Consider the following 19803-nt stretch of genomic DNA (forward strand, 5'->3'; position numbering starts at 1 on the left):
AACAAAAGATTAAATTAACGTAATAAAGACTTTTTGCTCATAATTAAATAAATAAAAGCCTTTTATTTTGTCTTTTTTGCATTTTTAGTGGCTGCAGTTTCACTTTTGTCTGATTCCCATTTACTCTCTTTATGAATTTTCTTTTAATGATCATATATAATATTAAATATTTATAAATTAATAGTTGTATTCTCACGATTAAATCTTAGTTTAATTTATATGAATATTATTGTTAATATATATACTGAAATATATATTTCTCTTATTTATGAATTTCTAAAATTTAATTACTTTTATAAAGAAAATTATTTTAACAATATTGGGATTAGAGATTAGAGGTCAACTCTTTGCTTTATAATATATTATCAATATATAGTAAATCTCTAATTTTGAATGAAGTCAAGTCAATGAATGAAGTTACCCTTTGAAATCTTATGTAACAATGTAAAATTGAAACCATGTTTCAATGACAAGGAGCTTCCATGTGAGCAGAACACGAAGGAATCAAGCAACGAGGCAACTCACTTAAAAGTATAATAAACTTTTTTGGAGGGTGGGAGGTGGGGGATGTCAGGTTCATCAAATGCGTTTTAATTAACCATGTGGTAATAGTTCATCTCTTCTTTTAATAATGCGATTTGAAGTTGGATTTTAACTCATAAAAATAGAATATATTTCATGATTAGTCGTTTAATTTTTAAAAAATATTTGTGACGAAGAGATTAATCATTACTGTCAGTAGTGGATATTTAAATTTTGACCAAAAATATATTATAATTAGTCATTTATATTCAGGGATAAATTCAAGGCGGGTAGAGTTTTGTCCTCCAAAATAAAAAATTTGTTTTCTTTTGTTCATTTGTAAACTTAAAAGTTAATATATTGTTAAATTATACTTTAACTCTTCAAAAATAAAAAAATTAGTTCCTTAAAAATGGTGAAATTATATGTTTATATATAATAAATTTTCTAATTTCATCCTTGCTTACGTTAAAGATTATGTCCTGCATGTAATAGGATTGGTGCCATCTCGTGATAGATTTTCAAGCAGAGAATTTTTTCTGGAGGGGGCACTATAATTTGTGGTGAAGTAAAAGATAGGATTTAATAATTGCTTAAGAGTTGTTTGATGTTGATGCTTTAGCTGGATTCGTTTTCTTATGTCTCAAATAGTGTTATATATATTAACAATTATGATATGAATAGTTTGAATAATCTTGATATAAAATATAAACGATTTAATTTTAAATAAATCGAGCTTGAAATAATTAAATAAGTAATCTAAAGTGATCTAAATATGATCTGGTTAAAATTCAAAATGATTTGAATTTATAATTAAAACTAAACTCGAGTTTTAAATTTGAATGATTTGAAACTAAAATTATTCGAACATGTAATGACCCAAATTAAAAAACTTGAACTTTAAACTTGAATAGTCAAAATAATTTAAATCCAAAATTGAGCCGAACCAAATTATCAATTTATTGATAAAAAAACTAGTCTTCCTGCATAAACACAAAACTTACAAATACATTACAACTATATGCTATCAAGTAGGGAGGTGATTATTTGAATCATTTAGCTGATATTGCAAAATGTAAAATTCAAGGGTTAACTTCTTTATTTGCTTCCTTGTAGTCTCCATAATCTTCTCCATCACTGTTAACTGTCTGTCTGAAATACTTGTAGTAAATATACTGCAATATGATCTGTTTGTAAACAATGTTAAGGCTTTATTATTGCAGTTGAATCATCAAAGTATAATTTTTTTATCAATTGATCTTTTTACAAACTCAGTTATCTTCTTAAACATTAAAATATCAACTAAAAAAATATTAAAAATACATGTTGATCAAATTTTGAACATGTTTGTGTATATTTGGGAAAAGAAAAAACGACCCATAAAGTGATATTAGTTTTTTAAAGACTTAAATACAAATTGTTCAATAGACATACATATGTTTAAAATTTAATTCACGTGTTCTAAACACAAGATAAAGGGGTAAAGGTAAAAAAAATTGTTCAAAAAGAACTCGAATAATTTATAACTAAAAGAAACTTAAATTGCTATTATACCATTAAGGGAGCAGCCAAGACTAGTATCTGCTCCTCTCTAACTACGTCCTATTTAACATTTTCTTCAAATTAGGGATGACAAAAAACTTGAATTTGATGGTTTCAACTTTCAACTTACCTCAATCTATTAAGGTTAAATTTCTTTTAAAATCGGGTTCAGGACTGGTCAAGTTTAGTGAAATTAAAATAATAGTCGAATTAGATTTTAAATGAATCCGTCCATTCATTTTGAGATATTTATAGAAATACCTTCGATATATATATATCTATAATTTTTGCTTTCAATATATATATATATATATATATATATATTAAGTTTTAAGTCTAAATTAAAAAATAATTTTACTCGTTTTAAAATAAAAAATAAAACAATTAAAAATATAAATTTATTTGTTTTAAAATAAAAATAAAACAATTAAATTAAATTTTATTTGGATGGGTTGGAGTTGAATCTCCTATTAAATTTCGGATTTGGGTTTGAGATTGATTTTTTTTCTTAAGGATCTGAGTCGAGTCGGGTTGGGCGGTGCAGATTAGTCACCCTCTGTGGCAGGGTTGAGGTAAGCAAAAATCTGCCCTGCCCGTCCTATTGCCATCCCTACTCCAAACTAATGTTAAGATTTGACCGATGCGATATAAATATTTGATAACTCAATTAAGAAATAAGATTTTAAGACTAAATTAAACCTGAAATCAGTCAAGAAAAGGATACAAATAAATCCAATGCCACGCAAACAACAGCATCTAGCAACCATGGCATGTTTGCTTTAATGTGTCCCCATTCGGTGGTTCTCACTAGAATACTGTTGAAGCAACCATTAATGAAACGAAGCTTTAAATAAAGTAGAAATAAAAATGGAGAACATTGAGATTAAAGATCAAACCTTGCCACATAAGTTGCATTAGCTATCAATGCAAAGATGAACATGAGAGGATTCAATCCCTGTATGATGAATATTTTTTCCAGACATTAAGCAAAAAAATATCATTTTAAAAGCAAAAAAAAAATAAAAATAAAAATAAATAAATCTTATAATAAGAGTGTTACCTCCACATTGCCCCTTTTGATCTGATAAAGAAACAACGATTTTGATTACGAAACTGGGAATTTTATGGTGATTATATATCAAAAAGAAAAAAAAGACAAGTTTTTTTTATTGGAAATTCGATGCTTACATTTAACCATATTTGAGGGATTCGGCCTCCCATGTATATGGCAGCCATTAGCCATCCCAGCCATTGTCCAAATGCACTATGCTCCATACTATGCTCCTGTGACCAGTGGTAAAATGTGGCATTAAGTTTTGAGATGTTTAATTGAAAGTTTTAAAAACTCTCTCAATCTTCAGATTTGGCCAATAACCTGACACTCGGAAAAATCTAAATGTACCAATTTTTGTGGAATTTTAAGGTAGAATCAATGGATCATACCTGTAATAGCCTTCTATTGGTAAAACCGGTTTTCACTTCCATCAAGGCCTTACTTCCAAAAGGCAAATTGAGTGATGCAGCTAGAAATGTGCCATAACTTTTAGCCTAAAAAACCATCATATATCTTTGTTATTCAATCAATCTTTCAAGAGTTTGAAAATCATTTACCAAGTTCGAGAATTGACACTCACGGCTCTCGGGATCGGCCTAGGTTGAGTTCCAGACTTCTTGGACAAAACAGAAACCGTTTCATCATCGGACGACGAATCACCGTCGAGTCCCATAGCTGAAGGACCACTTTTAGCTACCCTCAAGTATGTTCGGAAAGGTGGAGTGCCACTACCAGCCAGAGATCTAGCTGACCTGAAAATAGTATAACATTGTACATAATCAGGAATAATAGTAAAATAGATACAAAAGATACCTTAATTTTATATTAAAAAAAAAGAAAAAGTTAAAAGAATAGTACGTGTAATAAAATTCCCTACGAGGATGGGGTTTGCTTGAGGACTTAGGTATGGGAATTCCAGGTTCATGTTTGCCAGGTTTCAATGGTTCTTTCTCATCTTCAACCTACAACATTACATTTAAAAAAAACAAAACATATGAAATCATGTCTTATTTAATTCTATTACAATTTCCTATAATACAGGGATTAAAAAGAAAAAAACAATGTCAAAGGTTGTGTAAAGTGTACCACGTCGTTGGTTTTAATCCGTCTACATTTCCACCACCTGTTGATATAATCATAGTATACACTTTGCAACACTAGAACCACAGTACTTATTGTATAGAGCTGAAGTACAGAACCACACAATTAATTAGCTTCTCATAAGTAAAAAACATTACTTTATTCAAAATTGTCCTATATGGAATGAGGACTAAGGTTTTTTAAAATCCCAATGAAGCCCAACTCTAAATGTTGGGTTAATAGCATAGTGGGGCTTAGGACAACTTGAGAAATAAACCCATGGTATAGATTGACTTTGGGCCATCTTTTTATTCAAAGAATAGTCCTGAATTGCAATTATGAAATAAATGAAGGGTTTAACATGAAATGGAAAAACATTTCAACCTAGGAAAATGAAAAATGTAAGTCACATGTAATAGTACCAGAGCTGTGTAGAACTGAGTCGGTAACTGCATCCACAAAACAAGAACCAAAAAAAAAAAAAGAAAAACCCAGTAAGCATAATAAATACATATATCATAAAACATGAAATTATCATAAACATGGAGGAAATTTTTAAAAAAAAGAACACAACTCACTGTTGCAGGTTCAAGAAGACAACCAACAAGATTAAACACATCACTGCAAAAAAAAAAACAGAGATTAATGGTTTCAAACATGAACAAAAATGGTGAGTTTATGCTTTTTTAAAGGAAAAAGAACCGAACCCAGCAACCCAAGTGAGGAGAAAAAGGAGGGAAACACCATGAGCAGACTTGGTTTTGAAATTAGTAATGATTTGAGGGATCTCTGCAACACCCCAACAAACCAAACTAATAATCCCAAACCCAAAAGAAAATTCATCTTTTAAATTACAAAGACAGTCTCTGAAGTATCTTTGAACCCAACCAATACAGGGTTTGTTTTCTCTAACACAATAAGGTTGTGTCATTGACAATGCTTTTTCTTTTGCAGAGAAACTATCAATATGATGAAACAGTGTTGAAGTTGGTGAGTGTTTTTTTTTTTTTTTTTTTTGTGTGTGTGTGTGGAAAGTAGAGCCATTTGTTATTATATAGCAGAAAAACAAAGTGGGATTTTTACTTTTTTTTTTTTATATAATTAATTATTACTAAAAAAAATGGAACACCAATTTGTAACTATTGTTCATTTGTTTGTTGTCTTGTTGGGAGTTAATGGTGGTGAAAAGGAAGCCTTTCCGGTACGCATATTCATTATCCATGGATATGCTTTACTTTATATTCATTTTCATGTTTTCAACTTGCAGTGTACTGTGTCATTATTGCATGCAAGTAATACCTTAGTTGACGGTCCAAATTTATCTACAAATTTACATAAAAGTTAGGGTTAATTAATAATTATCCCTTAGGTTGTAATTGAATTTTAAAAATATTAGTCCTGTTTTAGTCAAGTTGTTTCATTTGTGTGACATTTTAGTCTGTCTTAGAGTATATTTAAAATATGTAGATTGAATTTTAAATATCATATTAGATTTAACGTGTTAGAGAAAACAAAAGATTGTCATTTAAATTAGGAGGACAATATTTTAAAGCGTCAAATCTAAATTTCAAATTGTTCATATGTTTGGTATAAATGTGTTGAAAATTTGATCTTTATAAATCTCAAAATTATATATAAACTTTAATTCAATGTGTAATATGATACATGAATTTTGATTTGGTGTAATTATACACAAGAAACTTTGATTGTGGTTCAAATATATATATAAATGAAACTTTATGTTTGATTCAATTATACATATTTAAAGAAATAAATATATCAAATTATTTTTATATTGGATAGATATAATTATTTGTGTATGTAATACATAAATATAAAATGATATGCTATATCAATCATTGTGTTAATAATTTTAATAATTTGATCAAATCAAACTTTCATGTATAAAATTACCCAAAATTAAAGTTCATTTGTAGTTTTGAGATTTATCCCTTTTAAATATGTTCCATGTCAAATCGAAGTTAACATTTAAATGCTGAAGCTAAGGATCAAGCTAACAAAAAGGTAGCATCAAAGAAGCGAGACAAAATGTGTCACTATTGTAAAAAGTTAGGTCACGTCAAAGCAAATTGTTATAAATTGCGAAATAAAAAAGCTGCTGAGAGTAACGAGGAAGATGTAGCTGGTGCTAATTTGGTTGATGAAAGCGGTGATGATTTCTTGTTAGTGTCAACGAGCAATAACTCCAAGCTTACGTCTGAGTGGATCTTAGCTTCGAGATGTTTTTTTCACTGTGTCCCAATAGAGAATGGTTCTCCACATATAGTTCAGTTAAATGTGGAGTTGTGCGCATGAGAAACGATTCATCTAGTAACGTAATTGGTATTGATACTATTAAAATTAGGATGCGCGATGAGATGATTAGGACACTCTTAGATGTTAGGTATGTACCTGATTTACGAAAGAATATCATCTCATTGAGTATTCTAGGCTCAAAAGGATGCAAAATCAACATCGAGTCGAGCGGCATTAAGGTATCTCGTGGAGCTCTCGTTTTGTTAAAAGGTAAAAGGACTGGCAGTCTTTATATTCTGGAAGGTTCTACAGTGAGTGATGAAATCGGACGTCCCTCATCCGTTACGGAGTCGAAGTCAACTCGTTTAGAACGGAGGCAACTTAGTCATAGAAGGGAAAAATGTATGACCGTTTTGTTGAAGAGAGGTTCTCTTTTGGATGCATGTTTTGAAAAGTTAGGGCACTGTGTTCGTGAAAATCAAACCAGAGTTAATTTTGATTTGGCAATGTACAATTAAAGGCTAGAAGTCTTCTAGTTTCTAAGCACATATTCGACTTAGTTAATTCCATGCATAGTTCAAAATAGGCCCGTGGCGGGCTTTAACAAAAATGACGTTGTGGAAATATGAGCCAAGATGGAGATTTGTTAAGTATGACTGCTATTTCAATCAAATTTGAGAAATAATCTTCTAGTTAAACTCTGTTTATTTGTTTCAATCAAACTCTAATTAGTCTAGATTATTTTATTATTACTTGACCTATAAATTTAGTCTATAAATAGGCTCTTTTACAACCTTAGAAAATACACCCACTAGAAATTAGAACTTATAACATATTTAGAGAATTTTGTGTTTACGTTTTGAGGGTTCTTTGGTTTCAAGTTCTCGGGGTTTAGTTTTTATATCCATCTTTTGTACTATTCATTCTTTTGCCATTATAGTAAAATTTTCTTTGCCTGTGATTTTTTATCCTCGAAAGAGGGGTTTTTCAACATTAAATTTGTGTGTTCAATTTCTCAATTTCTTCCGCTATTTTTACTTGTTCGTTGCTTAATCGGATTGATCCCCAACAGACTTGATGTCAACCGTCAATTTTCAATTGTAGAAAATGTTACATTATGGGACACTGTAATTAATTTGAACTTTTGAATGTTGTTCTTATTGTATTTACAACAAATAAGTTCGAATGAAGAAAAAAAAAATTACAATCTTCCAAATGCATGAATCTTTCCGAGTAATTAGGATGTTGTTCCTATAGTACTTAATCTATGGATTAATTAATGTAAGATCCCCATGAAATGTAGGTGTATCATGTGCATCCAAACAACATGTAATATCATATCCTTTATATAATAGAAAACATCTAAGAACATGGCATGCAAAAGCATATGTTTATATTTGAATTATGTGCGGGGCATTTTTGTGTTTCTAATCATTCTTCTTGCATTATACTGAAAAAAAATGATCAAGACATAACAATACGATCAATACTATCGATGAGGTCTTGGCGTTCTATAGCAATGTTGAGATCTTGAAAACTTTGAGAATTCAGGTTCTAATTCCACCTTGGCGTAGTTAAGGGAAGAGGAAGGGACTTTAGACCCCTTGTTAAATGAATTAATAGCAACTTTTGTCCCTCCTAATTATATAATATTCAATTTAAATCTCATTTAAATACTCTTTTCTTTTTATCTCTCCCCAAACTTTTAAAATTTTATTTTCGTCCTTGTGATGATTGATACTTCTATTTTGGGCTACTTTGTACTTCCCTTTTTTGGAACTTTAATATATAAAAAACTCATTTTACTATACAAGCATTATATAATCCCATGAACCAAACCCATTATTCCATCCATGTTCAATAACGCAGTGACAATTTGCTTGAACATAGCCCTAAATCCATCCAGGTTCATTTTCAACATAAAAAACAAAACAATGTAATGATGCTTCAGTTCAGTTTCAGACGTTAAAACTTCTGATCCTTTACAGCTTAATCAATGGCATAGGGGGACAAAATTGTTAATAATCAAAATTGAGTTGTCCTTTTATGGCAAAACATAAGTTTAGATGCCATGTCAGCTTATAACTAGAAATTTCGTTCCCATCCTTTTTTATATGCCCAATAAAATGATTTAAGGGGGAAAAAAACAAAACATAATCCTTAAACGAAGAGAAAAAAAAAGACAGAAACGGCGACGGTACGCTGCAACTTGTGAGAACGAAATGCGTCACACGTGGCTTCGTATTTCTTTTATATTATGATTTGCTTCGTCATGTTTATCCTAAAAGATTTTTCGATTTTATCTTCAACTAAAGTCTACGGTCCATAGTTTTTAATTATTTTTTAATAATGAGAAGGAGGTTCTAAAATGATGAAATTCGAGATTGGTGTTAATTGAAAATTTCGCATAATTTATTAATTTAAGCGCGAAACGAGGATTAACGATAAAGGCAGCTAAAATTAAAGGTATTTACATAAAGGGTTAGTGTAAATATTAATTATAGGTATTTAAATTTAACAATTAGGTTTCTTTTGAAACATGTAATTTTGGTATCTAAATTTAATAATTAGGTTGGTATTAATTTTAAAATTTAGAAAATATAAAAGTGTGATGACGTGATATAATTTTTAAGTACAATGATTTATAGAATAAAATAAGCCTAATTATCAAGTTTAAATATTGAGAAAAAAGTACAATTGTCAAAATGGATTTAATTTTCCAAATTTAAAGGGTCAATAATTACATTAACTTTTACCGAATTCATATTGTTAACAAATTTTTAAGAAAAAGTGTATATAAAATTAATTTAGGACGTGTCACGATAACCTACAACATGTTTTACCTTTAAAAATAAATTGAATTTTTCTTTCAAGTTATAACTAAGTAAACTATATCAATGATTCCAATCAGAATTAATGATCAGAATTTTAACTTATATAAGAGGTAATTAAAATTCTTAAAGACACCTGTTTAGTACAAATTTGAACCCTGTTAACTCCATTTACTATTAGAATTTAGAAGCATTTAAGCGAATAATTTACAAATAATGAAAGTTAGAATTTGGAGGCATGAGTTTGCGCTAAACCCAAAAAGAAATTATGTTGCATTTGTAAAAAAAATAAAAATAAAAGTTAATGCAATTATGTAAAAAGATTATAATCGAATAAAAAGAAATAAATTATATACAAAATTATTGAACATTAACTTGGCAATAATATACCAAGAACAATGTTCACTAGTTTTCGATTTCAGCCAAAAACATTTAATTTAAGTAATAGAAACGTAGAGATATATTTTTGCTGAAAAAACTGAGCCATCAATTTCATGTAAGTTGACAGAAAGTGACCTTAATTTGGCCATCATTTTCAAAACCTTCACAGAGATTTCTGAAGGCTTGGATGGGATAGACATCTTTTATAGGCAAAAGGTTTTTTTTTTCTTTTTTTTTTTAAATAAGACTTTTAAGTAATTAAAATTTTCATGGGTTAGAATTTTTCTAGAAAGATTATTTAGTTTTTGAAAATCGAATTTGGGAGTAAGATGAATAGGTTTTCAATTAAAATTTATGTTTATATATGAATATATATTATTACATAATATGCATTTTATGTAGTGTAAGATAAGAATGGCTTTCATTTACATCATTGTCTGCTTTTTATCTCCAATCTAGAATCGTGTCTCTTCATAATGATATTACTCGGTTAGAAGGGATTTTCTTTTTCCTTCTAATATTTTGGGTTTTTACCTAATATTATAAAAAATTTATACACCAAAATGAGTTGTCAGCCAGATTAATTACGAAAATGATATATTTTTTGGGGTCGTGTCTACCTAACAGCACAACCCATTATTTTATTATTAAATTTCTTTTCTTGTTTTAAAAATTATTATTATATTATTTTTAATATTTATATTAATATATAAATAAAAATACGGGTTTTACGGATAAAAATAAAAGCAATCGAGCCTGTCGGTAGGCACGACTAGTTAGTGCCTAACAGACACCACGACTAATCGTGCCTAACAGTGACCACAACACCTGCACATTTCCTTTTCTTTCTTTGCATTTTACAAAAATTGGTCTTATATCACTTTTGGTCCCTCTACTAGGTCTAAAATTAAAATTCAATCTTTATACTTGAATTTCTACAATAATATTTGGTCCTATTTTTATAATTTTTTCTAAATAATTAATATTGTTAATTACTCATTAAAGTTTTTAACATGTTTTTTAAACAAAATATTAGTTTAACAAAACAATGATATGTTGTCGTAATAAGTTTTAAATAATAAAATTTCTAACAAAAATGTATTCCAACTTAACATATCATTGTTTTGTTAAACTAATATTTTATTTAAAAACAAGTCAAAATTTTATCGAGTAATTAACAAAAATTTTAATACAATTTTGTTAGAAATTTTATTATTTAAAACTTATTCAACTTAACATATCATTGTTTTGTTAAACTAATCAAAATTTTATAGAGTAATTAACAAAAATTTTAATACAATTTTGTTAGAAATTTTATTATTTAAAACTTATTCTAACTTAACATATCATTGTTTTGTTAAACTAATTTTTGTTTAAAACACACGTCAAAAATTTTATCGAGTAATTAACAATATTAATTATTTGGAAAAATTATAAAAATAGAACCAAATATTATTGTAGAAATTCAAGTATAAAGATTGAATTTTAATTTTAGGCCTAGTAGAGGGACCAAAAGTGATATAAGACCAATTTTTGTAAAATGCAAGGAAAGAAAAGGAAATGTGCAGGTGTTGTGCCTACTGTCAGCACGACTAGTCGTGCCTACCGATGTGCTCGACTGCTTCGGTATTTTTATCCGTAAAACCCATATTTTATCTATATATTAATATAAATATTAAAATAATATAATAATAATTTTTAAAACAAAAAAAAGAAATTTAATAATAAAATAATGGGTTGTGCTGTCTGTAGGCACGACCCCAAAAAGTATATCATTTTTGTAATTAATCTGGCTGACAACTCATTTTGGTGTATAATTTTTTTTTTATAATATTAGGGTAAAAAACCCAGAAAATTCTATTTGTAGTATTTCGATAAACTCGACTCACTTTGTAACGCCCCAATTTTCGGGAATCCTGTGAATGTTGGCATAGGTTTAATTATGTTAGTGGGCCTCTAGAAAGCCTAAGTTTAAGATAGAACCCAGCAATTTTAGTTAATTTTTGTTCCATAAGAAAAATGGGGTGAAATTATGAAATAGGACCTATGTGAAAATGTTTGAAAATGCTATAGGCTAAATTGAAGTGGCCAAATAAATAGGAGTGCAAAATAGGAGGATTTGCATGACAAACCTCCCATTTTACATGAAGTGGCCAGCCATCATATTGTTGTAGACAAAACGTGCACTTGATATCCATAATTTATGGTACAAATTGATACAAATTGATAATAGGTTAGGTAAATGTTCCATGATAATAGGTTAGGTAAATGTTCCATGATAATGGGTTAGGTAAATGTTTCATGATAATGGGTTAGGTAAATGTTTCATGATGAGAATTTCATGTCTTTTGTATTAAAGAATTAAATGGATGAAATATGAAGTTTTATTAAAAGAAAAAGGGGTGAAAAGAACAAAGTTTTGTCCATCTTTGTTCATCATAGCTGAAAGTTAGAGAAGAGAAAGGAGAGGAGAAAGCTCTTGAGTATTCGGTCATTAGGAGGAGGAAAATTGAAGGTAAGTTCTTGGTACATTGTTTCTATTTTGAGGTTCATGAGTTCTTCTTGATTCTACCTTAACTCTTGAAGTATATTTTGATTTTTAGTTGTGTTGTGAGCATTTAGTCATGAATTAAAATGAAGGAAATGGTTGTTGTTTCATGTTCTTTTGATGAAAAATGGAAGATAGGTGAAGTTGAGCCAAACAAATGAGCATGCATGTGCCTTAGATGTTAAAGGGAAAAATCAGCTAACATGTTGTGCTTTAAAATGACGAAATGGAGATTATACTTAAGTAAAATCATAGATATGTGATGATTGATTGGTGATATACATGTTTAAATAACATGCATGCAAGGTATGTGTGAAAGAGTGATTTGGTAATAAATCTGCTTGGGACAGCAGCAGTAACGTGACTTTGGAAAATCACCATAAATTGTGGGAGATGAATTAGAAGCTGAATAAATTATGTAATAAAGCTTGTTGAGTCTAGTTTCAAATGAAATAAACTAGAACATATTTTGAATTCTGTACAATGAAAAATTTGATTCGTAATGAAGAGTGGTCAGATTAGTCAAACAGTGAAACATGGGAAACTTTAAGAAAAATCTGGTATTGATTGGCCATACCAAAAATTCTGAAAATTTTATAAATAGAAGATATATGAGTCTATTTTCAGGGAAAATTAACGGCACTTGATTTGGAGTTTCGTAGCTCCAGTTATAAATGATTTAGTGACTGTTGCTTAGGAAGACAGCTTGCAGTGAAATTATGATTATGTGGTAAACATTGACAAAAATTTGTTAATAAGTTGCTTATTGTTTTCTTATAAGCTTACTATGATCTGTAGGTGTGGTTGGCCGAATATTGTAAGAGGTTAATACATAGTTCGTATTTGAATAGTTAGATTAACGAGTTAGTAATCCAATTGTAGGCAGTTCGTGTGTGGATCTCGTCAGTATATCGTCGCAAACAGGTGTGTAACTGACACTCTCTCATAGACTAGATTGGCAAAAGCCGAAAAGCCGAAATGTCGAAAAGTCAGTATTTTGGGAATTTGCGAGTGTGCGAATGCTCGTAAGAGAGTTGGTTTTGTATATTTTGGTAATCTAAAGTAATAAACTGCAATACGCGCGATTTCGTATATTTTGATAATTTGGGCTTAATGGGCCAAAGATCGGGTTCATGGGCCAACGGGCCCAATTCAGTAAGTATGTGCGGTAAGTGTTCTGATAGTACGTAAATAGTTAGGATATGGATGAAAACCCTAAAAGTAGCTAAATTACTATAATACCCCTATGTATGGAAAATTACTGTTATACTCATAGGTGAAAAATTACCGTTATACCCCTAGGGTTAATTTTGACTGAAAAGCATGACGATCTGATTCTGTATGATGTATGCCATGATTATATATCTGTTGCATGGGGACATGGGTTATATTATGGAGGAAGCGTTCTGGTGGCTATGCCACAAATATCTGATCTGGTGGCTCTACCACATATATCTGTTCTGGTGGCTCTGCCACGATTATCTGTATCTGGTGACTCTGTCACATTATCGCTCAGCAGCCATGCTGCAAATTCTGTGGTGTGTAGCGGTTGGGTGGGTCGAGTTGTCTCCCCACACGGTGTAAGGTTGGTACGGGGGTGTTATGGATGAATCTGGGTTGGGTTTCTACATAAACATGTAATATTTGTTCTGTTTTGTTATGGGCCTATGGGCTTTATTCTGAATTCTGTTATGGGCTAAGGCCAACTTATTCTATTTCTGTGGCTTGAGCTGATATAGGTTATGGTTGGGTTATTTTACACACTGAGTTTCCCCAAACTCACTCCTTTTATTTTCATCCACGCAGGTAATCCCCAACCATAGTGGGCTTGGAGCTGTGAGGGAATTCGGAGTAGCCACCCGTTCTGAAAGTTTGATTTTCTTCTGGTGAACTGGACATCCTTTTAATTACGTTTGAGGTTTTGGGCTTTTAAATGTAATAAGGCCGCTTATTTATTTTTGATGGTTTTTATATGTTTTATTAAGATAGGTAATATTTATATTTAACTGTTGAAATTAGATAGCTTTAGGGCGCGTTTTCAAAAACAATAATGGATTTCAAAATAACACGAAAACAAGCAAAACTTCCGTAATGAAGATATTTTCCAAAATTAATCACTTTTCCTAAGAAGGACTTAATCAAATTGGTTTCCTAGAAATATACATGACGTTAAGCTATGGCAATGGCGGTTTGCATGTCTAGGATTGGATTCGAAGGGAGTTTGGTACTTAAGCAGTCCGATGGACTCACCTCCTCTTTTTCGACTTCCTACCTGGTGCACAGCTTCCATTCACCTTAACCCTTAATGAATTAATCTTTTGAACATCAAGTACGATTTTCTGGACTTAGAATGGAAAATTTTTTTTAACGTTTTTGATGTGGCATGCCGGATCCGGCCATAACTTCTGGGCTGGGTTTGGGGTGCTGCACACTTCACTTATTTGAATCAGTAAATTTTTTCTTCAACAATTATGTATGTTTTTTTAATATTCCCACCATATACTCTGTATTATCTTTGAGGACCTGAGGACCTGAGCCTCTCGTCTCCAAAAATTATCTACTCGCTTGGTAAAAATTCTTGACAGGCATATGCCTTTTAGGTGTGAATACGCTTCAAGTGTGAACATGCTTTTGATGATCATTGGACCCCACCAAAGCATAACAACGTCATATTGTTATAATAGAATAGGGCCCACGATGTATGTCTTGCATGTCCTACACCTTTGCACACTCTCTAATAGTAACCTTCCTACAATAGCTTTACCATGACACGCTAGCGAACAAGAGACTCTACAATAAATATCCTCTTAGACGATGAAAAAGGAATCTTTTGGCCTCTTTAGCAACCTTCGAGCATTTGTAATGAACTGAAATTTACGGTATCGGAAATTGAGTCTTGAGTACTGTTTCCGTGAAATTTATTCATGAATATTTATTAGAAATATTTATGAATTATAGTTGAATGGTTATTTAGTGTTTAATTAAGTGAAGTAGCTTAAATTTAGTTTAAAGGGCTAAATTGCATAAGGAATAAAAGTTTAATTATAGATTAAAGAAGTAAAAGGGACTAATCTAGTAATTAGACCCTAAGTGCCATGTGTGTGTTAATATTGAATAACGTGTGTAATAGTTGGTATATATGTGTAATAGCTATAAGATATTTTATGTTATAGCTATTACACATGTTAGTTTTATATTTATTATAGGTTAATAATAGTATAATAAGTAAAATTGATAAAATAGAAAAGAAGATAGAAAGACTAACAGAGAGCAAACGTGAAAGAAAGAAGAAAGAAAGAAAGAAATAAAAAAGGGAAATTTGAGGATTAAGGCCCTAAAGTTTGATTGGTAAGTTGTTTTAGCTCATTTTCTTATGATTTTTATGTTTATGGATGCCTAATTCAAAGTTCTACATGTATGAGGTTAAAATGAAGAAAAATAGAGAATTTTTAGATATTGATTTAGTTGAATAAATTGAGGTTTTATGGGTTAAATTGATAGAAATTGAAGTTAGAAGTGATTAGTTAAAGGAATTTCTAAGTTAGGTTTAAATAGGGACTAAGTTGAATAGAGCTCAAAATTTATGTTTTATAATGAATTTTATGAGTTAGAAATTGTTAATGAGTTGATTAAAAGAGAATATGAAGCTTAAGTTAAAGAAAAAAAAAGATTAGTAATGGAAAAAGGACGAAATTGGAATTTTTGTAAAAGTTTGGTAGAAAGTGAAAATGTGTTTTATGAATTAATATATTGATGATTTTTAATTGTATGATTGTTAGTAGCAAACGTAGCACCGGATACGTCATCAAAGAAGGAAAAGAAAGTGAAGCGAAGATATCGATTAAATTCGATAAATATTGGTTTGTATTTCTATAAACCGAGCTTAATCGTTATTGCTATATTTGATATTTATATTGTATGAAAATGTGAATAAGGTAAGTATTTTTACCATATTGAAATGAATGTGATTTTGAATACCCTATTAACAGTGTCGGGCTAGTCGGATATAGTTGACATGTCATAGGAATTGGAAGTATTGGGATATTCCGACATTGAGTCGATGAGACACTATATGTCGACTACTATTAAAGTTTCGGATTTGTTCCGATGAAGTACTTTGTGTACTATAATGTTAAAGTTCCGGATTTATTCGATGAAGCACTATGTGCTTATCCCGGAGTGTGGGTTGGATCCGTGTATCCAAATGTCCGAGTTATGTTAATAAGGGTAAATAAAGTAAAGGTTATTAAAGTACTGATTGATATTGAATAATAGCAATAATGTGTTTGAATTACCATGTTTTAAAGTTGATTAAGCTATTGTTTATAGAAATACCACTGAGAGTATTCTCAGCATACGGTTTGTTTCCATACGCAGGCTAGGTACGAAAGTATAAGGACTCAGCATACAAGCCTATTCCCAAACTCAAATTGGTGAAGTTTCTATCTTTTTGGAAAATGGCATTGTACCTAGGATGTCTTTCGGTCATTTTGAAAGTATCTAAGTTGTTAAGTGATATTTTGGTATGTTTTGTAAATGTTACCAAAACCTTAAGTATGGTATGTTTTGATATGTTAGTGAAGAGTAATAAGAGGAAGTGTTGGTAAATATTGTAGAGAGAAGAAATGAAGATGTTATAAACTTAGTTATCAACATTTTATACTAAAACAGATTGGGGCAGTAGCGGTAGTCCAACTTTGAAAATATACCAAAAATAGTATAAAGTGAATTAGATAATGAATAAAATTTGTAATTGAATCTTAATGAATATATTTTTATATGGAAGAAATAAAATAGGTAAAAGAGTTGTATTTTATGAGATATTTACGTTTTCGTGAAACAGGGTTAGAACAATTTCTGGATTCCCTGTTCTGACTTTAGAAATTCACCATAAATTGTGTATTAAGAATTAGGACTCAAACTTTATTTGTATCGATTCCTTATTGAGTCTATTTTTAATTGAAACAAATGGCATAGTCATTGGATTTTTGTACAGGAAGAAATTTGATTCGTAGTGCACAAGGGTCAGAGTATCTGAACCCTGAAACAGGGGAGACTTTTTCTAATAAACTGTACTAATTGGCCTGACCAAAAATTCTAGAAAAAAATTATTAAATATATATATATGAGTCTAGTTTCAGGGAAAATTTACGGAATTAGATTTCAAGTTTCGTAACTTGAGATATGATTTTTTTAGCGACCGTGACGCAAATGGATAGTTTACTACGAAAACTGTTTAAATGCTAAGATAAGTTTTGTAATGTCTCCTGCTCGACTCCGGAAACGATCTCGGGTAGGTTCCTTTTCAACTCCCTTCTTAAGTTCTCAACTTATCATTTTTTCTTTTTCCAACTTTCCGCCTTACTAGCTGAACCAACATCTTTTTCCCCACCACATCCTTCTCTTTATTGTACACTATATCAACATACTATAGTCCTAGATAGGGTGGCGATAAAACGTGCTTTCAATCACCTTAGATGAGACATAGCGGTTAAAGTCTGGCATGGCAGTTAATAAGTGGTGCCCTCTTGACTGTTGAGTCGAAGGATATCTCTGAGGGGTGCTTCCAAGGGGTATGTTTGAAGGGTTTATTGAGACCACTCGTGGGTTCATTACTCGATTCCAGTGACTAAGGTATAATAATGATAAAATAACATATATGTTATATGTATTTTTTAATATAGTCTAATATAACATTCGGTACCTGAATTTGACATTTTTTTCTTAAGTTGGTACCTAATTTTTTTTTTGTCTAATTTGGTACTTACACTTGACACGTTTTCCTAATTTGGTACTTAAACTTTTTTGTATCCAATTGGTACTTAAACTAGTCAAATGTTATACAAATTACACCAAAACAACTTGTAATAGCCAATTTTGGCCTAAAAGCCCAAACCAATAAAACAAAAAATAAAACCCAAATAAACAATTAAAAAGTCCCAAATAATAAAAAGTCCATTACAAAATTAAAACCAAACAAAAAAAAAAAACCAAATACAAACCCAAACCAGCCCAAATTTTAAAACCCAATTAAAACCCAAACTACCTAAGCCCAATTCCAACCCTAGCCCATTACAAAGAAAACAACAGCAACCCTAGCCACTAGGCTTCAGCCGCCGCTCCTCACCAGCAGGGCCACCACGTGAGCCACTTCGTCGTACGCTGCACGCCATCTTCTCCACGCGTCACACAACACCTGCAACAAAATCAAATGCAATGGCAGAGAGAGAGCACGCGAGCAATAGAGAAGTAAATAGTAAAAAAAAAAAGGCAGAAACAAAGGGTTGTGATTTTGGCTATAAGAGCTGTATCGATCTCTCTGTAATTTTTTTACGAATATTAAGCAATCAAAAAAGCAAAACACAAGAAAAAACATTGATTTTTATTTCCATATCTCGTTTTCTTTTCGTTCTTCGTTCTACTTTATTTTTTATTTTTTTATCTTTTTATTTTTTATTATAAATCTATTTTAAACAAAAAAATAAAAAGAGGAGTAAAAAAACTCACTGAAACTGCCTCGTGACCGCCTCGTCAGAGGGCTCTTCGTCGTTGTCGCGATCGAACCCAAAAGGGGGCACGAGCCCTTACCCTTTCGATTTCAAGGGTCGAAGGCGTTTTGGCCTTCAAACGCGCCTTGAAACAGGGCTAAAAACCCATCTTTGCGCATCGTAGGCCACCGGGTATGGTGGTGGTGCGGCGGACGGTGGATGGGTGTCCTTTTGGTCAGCCGTAAGGAGAGAAGGGGGAGAGTTTGGGAGGATTTCAGATTTTTTTTTTAAGGAGAAGGCTGAAAATAAATTTTTTAAAAAAAATTGGGCTTATATACAAACCATGAAACGGCGTGTCGTTTTTGGGTAGGAGGCCAGGTGCCAAAATGGCACCGTTTTGGACTGCCCGAGCACAACCCGACTCGGATAAAAGGGATCCGCGTGTTTTGTAGCTTTGGGGCTATTTATGCAGTGAGTCCCTCCAAGTTTACGCGTCCTTTAATTCAGTCCAATCCTTACTTTTATGCCTTTTTTAAAATTATCCATACAGTTTCTGTTTTAATTCATTTTGGCCCTAAAAAAACGGCTCATAGAGGGGTCTGGGGCATTTGCTATTTCGCCCCTTGCATTTTCAACTTGCTGCGAATTGGACCTTTATTTCATTTTTGTTATTTCAAATTTATACCCTGAACTCTGGCTCATTTTCAATCACTTCCTAAGACCTTTTAATTCATTGATTTACCTATTTATTTTAAAATGTTTTATTACGTGTTATTTTAAATATTTTATATGTTGTTTACGTTGGATTATTTATGTACATTATTTATCTTAACTTGTTTTAATACACTGATTATTTAAAATTGTATTATCGTTTATTTTAAATTTTTTTAATATACAATTTGTATTCCAAACCATTTTGCATATATTACATGTAATACCCGAAAATTTTTACAGTAAAATATTATCGATGATATAGTAAAATAAGGAAATAAAGTGACAAAAAGGGAAATTTTGAGTTATGTCAATATTGGGAAAAATATTATGATATATTAATTCAAGAAACACTAAATTGCAAAGATGAGAAAAGTCTTGTTGCACAAG

General features: G+C 30.9%; 1 protein-coding gene and 1 long non-coding RNA gene across 2 annotated transcripts; one reads left to right on the forward strand and one right to left on the reverse strand.

The window, feature by feature from the left end:
* Positions 1–1458: 1458 nt before the first annotated feature.
* On the reverse strand, positions 1459–5246 carry LOC108469101 (probable vacuolar amino acid transporter YPQ1). Its single transcript, XM_017769990.2, has 12 exons — positions 4906–5246; positions 4777–4819; positions 4621–4647; positions 4205–4303; positions 3977–4080; positions 3699–3870; positions 3508–3612; positions 3253–3348; positions 3125–3145; positions 2961–3019; positions 2789–2879; positions 1459–1709 (listed from the first exon to the last, which is right to left on the reverse strand). The coding sequence occupies exons 1-12, from the start codon at positions 5127–5129 to the stop codon at positions 1605–1607; spliced, it is 1146 nt and encodes a 381-aa protein (XP_017625479.1). The 5' UTR covers positions 5130–5246; the 3' UTR covers positions 1459–1604.
* A 6739-nt stretch (positions 5247–11985) lies between these two features.
* On the forward strand, positions 11986–14220 carry LOC128285678 (uncharacterized). The gene is made up of 3 exons (XR_008276207.1): positions 11986–12181; positions 13097–13138; positions 14021–14220. It is a non-coding gene; the product is annotated as an uncharacterized LOC128285678 (long non-coding RNA).
* The last annotated feature ends 5583 nt before the right edge of the window (positions 14221–19803 follow it).

Source organism: Gossypium arboreum, chromosome 2 (assembly GCF_025698485.1).
Source record: "Gossypium arboreum isolate Shixiya-1 chromosome 2, ASM2569848v2, whole genome shotgun sequence".
Taxonomy (NCBI): Eukaryota; Viridiplantae; Streptophyta; class Magnoliopsida; order Malvales; family Malvaceae; genus Gossypium; species Gossypium arboreum.

Excerpts from the sequence above, each read along its gene's own strand:
- LOC108469101 (XM_017769990.2), bottom strand. The coding sequence starts at position 5,129 with ATGACACAACCTTATTGTGTTAGAGAAAACAAACCCTGTATTGGTTGG. Across the intron at positions 3,871-3,976 it reads CGTAGGGAATTTTATTACAC|GTCAGCTAGATCTCTGGCTG; the intron begins GTACTATTCTTT and ends TACTATTTTCAG. Across the intron at positions 3,020-3,124 it reads TCAAAAGGGGCAATGTGGAG|GGATTGAATCCTCTCATGTT; the intron begins GTAACACTCTTA and ends TTCATCATACAG.